Below are 7,506 nucleotides of genomic sequence, written 5' to 3'. Positions count from 1 at the left end.
CTTTAAGATCATCGAGTCCAACTGTTAACCTAGCACTGCCAAGTCCAACCATAAACCACATCCCTAGGCACCACATCTACACGTCTTTTAAATACCTCCAGGGACACGGCAACTCAACCACTTCCCTGGGTAGCCTGTTCCAGTGCTTCACACAACCCTTTTGGTGAAGTAATTTTCCCTAATATCCAATCTAAACCTCCCCTGGTGTAACTTGAGGCAGTTTCCTCTTCTCCTATCGCTTGTTACTTGGGAGAAGAGACCAACACCCACCTGGCTACAACCTCCTTTCAGGTAGCTGTAGAGAGCGATAAGGTCTCCCCTCAGCCTCCTCTTCTCCAGGCTAAACAACCCCAGTTCCCTCAGCTGTTCCCCATAAGACTTGTGCTCTAGAGCCTTCACCAGCTTCATTGCCCTTCTCTGGACACACTCCAGCACCTCAGTGTCTTTCTTGTAGCGAGGGGCCCAAAACTGAACACAGCACTCGAGGTGCAGCCTCACCAGTGCTGAATACAGGGGCACAATCACTTCCCTAGTCCTGCCAGCCACACTATTCCTGATACAAGCCAGGATGCTGTTGGCCTTGTTAGCCACCTGGGCAAGCACACTGCTGGCTCATACTCAGCCAGCTGTTGACCAGCGCCCCCAGGTCCTTTTCCACTGGGCAGCTTTCCAGCCGCTCCCAGCCTGTAGCATTGCATGGGGTTGTTGTGACCCAAGTGCCGGACCTGACACTGAGCCTTGTTGAACCTCATACAGTTGGCCTCGGCCCATCAATCCAGCCTGTCCAGACCCCTCTGTAGAGCCTTCCTACCCTCAAGGACAGGATTGCTTTCAAATTTCTGATACTCAGTGTCCGCAAGACAGAGTGAAAGAAGGCAAATGTCCTGCAGTTGTTTTGCTCTGGAAACACCTCATCTGTCTAGCTTATGATCTCAGCTAGGTGTCCCAAACATGCAGTCTGCAACTCATGTATTTTTTTCCCTATTTCTGACACCATTGTTGCTGTGGTGTTTTCACTGTCATCCCAGAACTTGTTAGCTCATCAGGTGCTACTGAGACACTTGGTGTTTATCTGTGCTCAGAGTAGAGGCATTGTTGTTTGTTGTAGAAAAGACTGTTCCCTGCACTGATCTCATCTGCAGATGGGGAACATTCAGCAATTGTCATGCCATTTACAAGAACAGGAAATACAACTGCTTCTAGGTTTTTGGGTTTGTGTGTTTTCTTTTTAGGGGGTGGGGTTGATTTTGTTTGTTTTCAATTTGTCTCATTGGGAATGGGTGTCCTTCCCATAAGAACAGCAGACTATGTCTTCCCATGTTCCAAAGAGGAATCTAATTTAATATTACATGTCTAGCTAGTTCTTGGGTGTACAGGAACATGTGCAGCAGAGGTGGTTCATTGATATCATTGCAGAAATACATCACTCTGTACATGTATACAGACATCTATATGTGCATATTAAACAGAAGGGAGCACGGACTAAGTTTTGAGCACTGAGTTTTGTGTCCTATTCCATTTTCAGTTTAGTTTGAGTGAACTGCTTGGATTGTGGGTTTGGTTTCCCTCATATTTCTCTGTTCTCCTCTTTCCCCCTCCACCTTTCTCTGAAATGTAATCGGCACTTTGCCCGCTGTGCTACCAAATCATCACTGGGTGTGATGCTTGATGTTCATTGAAGGGCTGTCATTCTGTTGCAATTGTATCTCCTTTGCTCCTCTTTGCATACATGGAACAGTGGGATTTGTCTCTTCTCGCAGTCTCTGTGCTGCATCTTCTCCTGTTCTGTCATCCATTCCCCCCTGCCTAGTCCATCCAAGAGACATGACAAGGCTGTGTTTTGTATTAGTTCCATGTAGTGTTGACTGTTCTCTCTTTGCCGTTTGAGTTGTGCGTACTGTGGGAAGGAGGACATGCTGTGGATTGTCCCAGGAAGGCCAGAGTTGTCACACAGAGAAAAGTGCTGGTTTCAGTAGTATCTATGTGACCTCGACTTTGGCCTGAAGCTAGTTCTGTTCTCAAGGCAGATGCACAGTCCTTGCTGTCCTGTGTTCCTAGGGGTATTACTGTGAGCATGCAAATGCAGTGACTGTTGATGCCACCTGACAATAACATCTTTCTTCTTTTTTTGCTGCCCTGTAACTCGTAGGTCAGCGCTTTGCACAAATGGAGGAAAAAACTCTTCTAGCCCTCATCCTGCGGCGCTTTTGGGTGGAGTCATGTCAAAAGCCAGAAGAGCTTCGTATAAGTGGAGAACTGATTCTCCGTCCAAATAATGGCATCTGGATTAAGCTGAAGAGGAGGCCAAATGCTGGATCAGAATGAAAGGAAATTCAAGATTTTATTTTTCTAGAGACTTCCAAACTATTTAGACTGAGATATATTTTTAAATTAGATATTTTTATGACAGTCTAGCAATTTGTTGAAACTAAAGTAGTTACTGATTGCTTCATTAAAGATGATGTTTTAATAGCTCTAAATTGCTCTACTTTTCTGGTACATGTGAACTTAGAATCATACAATCACAGAATCATAGAATGGTTAGGGTTGGAAGGGACCTCAAAGATCATCTAGTTCCAACCCCCCTGCCATGGGCAGGGACACCCTCCACTAGATCGCATTGCCCAAAGCCTCATCCAACCTGGTCTTCAACACTTCCAGGGATGGGGCCTCCACAGCCTCTCTGGGCAACCTGTTCCAGTACCTCACCACTCTAACAGTAAAGAATTTATTTCTAATATCTAATCTAAATCGACCCTCCTTCAGCTTGAACCCATTACCCCTTGTCCTGTCACTACATGCCCTTGTAAACAGTCCCTCACCATCTTTCCTGTAGGCCCCTTCAGGTAATGGAAGGCTGCAATTAGATCTCCCCAGAGCCTTCTTTTCTCCAGGCTGAACAACCCCAACTCTCTCAGCCTGTCCTCACAGGAGAGGTGCTCCAGCCCTCTGATCAGCTTCATGGCCTCCTCTGGACTCTCTCCAACAGCTCCATGTCTCTCCTGTACTGGGGCCCCCAGAGCTGGACGCAGTACTCCAGGTGGGGTCTCACAAGAGCAGAGTAGAGGGGTAGGATCACCTCCCTTGACCTGCTGGTCACACTTCTTTTGATGCAGCCCAGGACAGGGTTGGCTTTCTGGGTTTCAAGCGCACATTGCCGGCTCATGTTGAGCTTCTCATCAATCAATACCCCCAAGTCCTTCTCCTTGGGGCTGCTCTCAATCCATTCCTTGCCCAGCCTATAGCTGTGCTTGGGATTGCGCCAACCCACGTGCAGGACCTTGCACTTGGTCTTGTTGAACTTCATGTGGTTCGCACAGGCCCACCTCTCCAGCCTGTCAAGGTCCCTCTGGATGGCATCCCTTCCCTCCAGCATGTCGACCGCACCACACAGCTTGGTGTCATTGGCAAACTTGCTAATGGTGCACTCCATCCCATTGTCCATGTTGCTGACAAATATGTTGAACCGTGCCGATCCCAGTACCAACCCCTGAAGAACATCACTCGTCACCGTTCTCCACTTGGACATCAAGCTGTTGACCACAACTCTTTGAGTGCGACCATCCAGCCAATTCATTATCCACCGAGTGGTCCATCCATCGAATCCATGTCTCTCCAATTTAGAGACCAGGATGTCGTTCGGGACAGCGTCAAATGCCTTGCACAAGTCCAGGTAGATGACATCAGTTGCCCTTCCCTTATCCACTGACACTGTAACCCCATCACAGAAGGTCACCAAGTTTGTCAGGCACGATTTGCCCCTAGTGAAGCCGTGTTGGCTGTCACCAATCACCTCCTTATTTTCCATGTGCCTGAGCATAGTCTCCAGGAGGGTCTGCTCCATAATCTTGCCAGGCACAGAGGTGAGACTGACCGGCCTGTAGTTCCCTGGGTCTTCCTTTTTACCCTTAAAAATGGGGGTTATGTTCCCCCTCTTCCAGTTGGTGGGAACTTCGCCAGACTGCCAGGATTTCTCAAATATGATGGAGAGTGGCCTGCCCACTTCATCTGCCAGTTCCCTCAAGACCCATGGATGCATCTCATCAGGTCCCATGGACTTGTGCACCTTCAGGTTCCTTAGATATTCTTGAACCTGATCTTCTCCTACAGCAGGCGGTTCTGCATTCTTCCAGTCCCTGCCTTTTGTGACCTGGGCAGTGTGGCTCAAGGATTTGCCGGTGAAGACTGAGGCAAAGAAGTCATTGAGTACCTCAGCCTTCTCCATATCCTGGGTAACCAGGTCACCCGTTTCATTCCAGAGGGGACCCACATTTTCCCTTGTCCTCCTCTTATCACTGACATACCTATAGAAGCTTTTCTTGTTGTCCTTGACATCCCTGGCCAGACTAATTTCTGTCAGGGCTTTGGCTTTCCTAACCTGCTCCCTGGCTGCTCAGACAGTTTCTCTGTATTCTTCCTAGGCTATCTGCCCTTGCTTCCACCCTCTGTAGGCTTCCTTTTTTTGTTTGACTTTGCCCAGGAGCTCCTTGTTCATCCACAGGGGCCTCTTGGTGGATTTGCTTGACTTCCTCTTTGTTGGGAGGCATTGCTCCTGAGCTTGGAGGAGGTGACCCTTGAATATTAGCCAGCTGTCTTGGGCCCCTCTTCCTTCCAGGGCTTTGTCCCAAGGTATTCTACCAAGCAGATCCCTGAAGAGGCCAAAGTCTGCTCTCCTGAAGTCCAGGGTAGTGAGCTTGCTGCGTGCCCTCCTTGCTGCCCTGAGGATCCTGAATTCCACCATTTCGTGGTCGCTGCAGCCAAGGCTACCCTTGAGCTTCACGTCCCCTACCAGGGCCTCCTTATTGGTGAGAATAAGGTCCAGCATGGCACCTCTCCTTGTGGGCTCCTCTATCACTTGGAGGAGAAAGTTGTCATTGACACATTCCAGGAACTTCCTGGATTGCTTGCGCTCAGCTGCGTTGTCCTTCCAGGAGATGTCAGGGTGGTTGAAGTCCCCCATAAGGACCAGGGCTTGTAAGCGTGAGGCTGCTGCTATCTGCCTATAGAGGGCTTCACCTGCTTGGTCTCCCTGGTCAGGTGGCCTGTAGCAGACCCCCACTATGATGTCCCCTGCCCCAGCCCCCCCTTTAATCCTGACCCGTATGCTCTTGGTGGACTCCTCCTCCATCCCCAGGTGGAGCTCCATGCACTCTAGCTGGTCATTGACATAGAGGGCGATGCCCCCTCCTCACCTGCCCTGCCTGTCCTTCCTAAAGAGCCTGTACCCTTCCATCCCAACACTCCAGTCATAGGAGCTATCCCACCATGTCTCTGTAATGCCAATTATGTCATAGCCTTGCAGGCACACACACGTCTCCAGCTCCTCTTGTTTGTTCCCTGTGCTCCGTGCATTCGCATAGAGGCATGTCAGTTGTGCCCCCAATGAGGCTGACCTATTGGCTGGGGTGGCTGGGATTCTTTTGATGTATCTTCCCAGTGTTACCCTGTTGGTTCCTGTTGCATCCGGGGCCCCTGGCTCATCTCCTCTAGGCTTCGAGCATGCTGTAGTGTATCCAGCACGTCTCCGAGCAGTGGGCTGAGGGCCCTCGCCAGCTCCCTGTCCCTCCAACCTGGGCACATCGTCCCACAACATGTCGCTGGCAAGCCCAATGTTATCTCCTTCCTCCTTCGAGCCTAGTTTAAAGCTCTGTCGATGAGTCCTGCTAGTTCCTGGACAAAGATCCTCTTCCCTCTTTGAGAGAGATGAATTCCATCAGGGTTCATCAGGCCCGGTGCTGTGTAGGCTGCCCCATTTTCAAAGAACCCAAAGTTGTGGTGCTGACACCAGCCATGGAGCCATGCATTTATGGACTGCGTCCAAGATTGCTGCCCTCAGCGGGAAGTAAACTTCCTGTTCATCTTTGAAGTGCAAGTCTTTAAACATCAAATCTTAGTGCCTTATCTATTTGGATAAAACTATTTTATTGCAACAGTGCAAAAAACCTCTTAAATTATGGTAGTAGCAACAGTAATGCCTGTGATGGAGTGATCTAGTTATATTCCATAGCATTTGTGAGGTGACTGATAGTCTCAAATCTTTTGTACGGTTTTCAGGTTTCTTTGGTTCTAAAAGGTACAAGTGATCAATTCTTCCACTCGGCACAATATTTTTTCTGTTTTGGTGATGACTGCATCTATGAAGACAAAGCAAAAATCTCTGATAATTTCACTCCTTTTTAAGCATTTACAGTAGTTCTTAAGTAGTGAGTGCTCTGAATTATTTTTTAGCAAAGTAAACCGTAAGCATTAGGCTGTGTAACCATACCATGAACTAGATAGTGTGCAAATAACACACAGGATTTCATAATGACAGAAACACTGTATTCTTACATATTCTGAGAATAAACTTTTACTATGCCTCAATATGGAATGAAATATCTGTAAAAATTACATGTCTGGGTACAGGTAAATTACTAATGGATAATTATTTCTTATCTTCAGTTCCTCTGTGGTGATCAGTTGACCAGATTTTACAGTGTTAGTTGAAGCTGAAACAACGAGCCAGTCTGTTCTTGCCTTCTAGGGTCCTGAAGGCAACATAGAGAGTTTCTTGCTAATTGAAGTTAAAGAGGTATTACAGTGATGGAATTAAGCATTTGTGAAAGTTTCTGACCCTTTGTACTTTCAAGACAGGTCAAAATCTGCAACAAGCCCCACAGCTGGAGAACAGACCCTCTGTGACTTTTGTAAGCACTGAAGAAAAACCTGGTACTAGACCAAGCTGAGGTCCTCCAGCTGGTCTGCCCTATGCTTTGGCACTTCTTCTGGCTGGCGTCTGTTACCCCAGAGCATGACCCCTGGCACTGTAGAAAGAAGGGTGCACACTGATAACCACACCTCTGTCTTGATCTGCTGATGCAGCGGTTGCTCTTGCCACCATGGTTGGCGGTGGGGGTTTTAGGTGTGCTATCACCTTCAGGTTGTTCTGCGGCTGTGGGTGACCTGCCGAGGGGAATTGGATGAGAAGCTGGAGGTTAGAGCTGATATGGCTAATACCGACTGATCCACTCTAATAATTAATGTGTTACAGAGTAAGGAATGAGTAATCTGTCCTTATTGGTTTTGTTGATTCCTTTCTTTTGTCTGTTTCCTTGTGCCCTTTTAACAGCACTTAGTGGTTTAATACCTGGGATACTGCTGTGCTTTGTAGAACATCAGAATACAGAGAAAATAATTCCTATGTTTTACAAGTAAATTAGAGATTTTCTTGAACCTGCCAAATTCTTTACATTCTGATAAACCTAGGTTTTACCATTTTCTGAGGATCTTATATAAAGAAAGAATTTAACTGCTTAGTTTACATAAATCACAGACCTTGACAAATAATTTAGTGTAATTGCTACCTTTTTTTGCCATTAAGAAAACAAGTCATGTAACTGATAATATGGTTACATTCTTCAGCCTTCATTTTCGAAGACAGGTTTCATTGCTAGATAATAACAAGAGTTTAAGTTTACTGGGCTGATTGTAAAAATTGTTTTCTTTATAATGGGATAGCTTTCGAGA

General features: G+C 47.2%; 1 protein-coding gene across 1 annotated transcript in view; it reads left to right on the top strand.

Annotated features, from left to right (window-relative positions):
- The window catches only part of LOC129206265 (cytochrome P450 4V2), a 16,781-nt gene extending 14,301 nt beyond the window's left edge, over positions 1–2,480 (top strand). Inside the window, 1 exon segment of the mRNA XM_054825186.1 lies at positions 2,150–2,480. Coding sequence (XP_054681161.1) covers positions 2,150–2,325 — 176 coding nt within the window. The 3' untranslated portion in view covers positions 2,326–2,480.
- The last annotated feature ends 5,026 nt before the right edge of the window (positions 2,481–7,506 follow it).

The sequence above is a fragment of the Grus americana genome, chromosome 4 (genome assembly GCF_028858705.1).
Source record: "Grus americana isolate bGruAme1 chromosome 4, bGruAme1.mat, whole genome shotgun sequence".
Lineage (NCBI taxonomy): Eukaryota > Metazoa > Chordata > Aves > Gruiformes > Gruidae > Grus > Grus americana.
The sequence above is the reverse complement of the archived record's forward strand: the minus strand, read 5'-3'. Positions and strand labels throughout refer to the sequence as shown.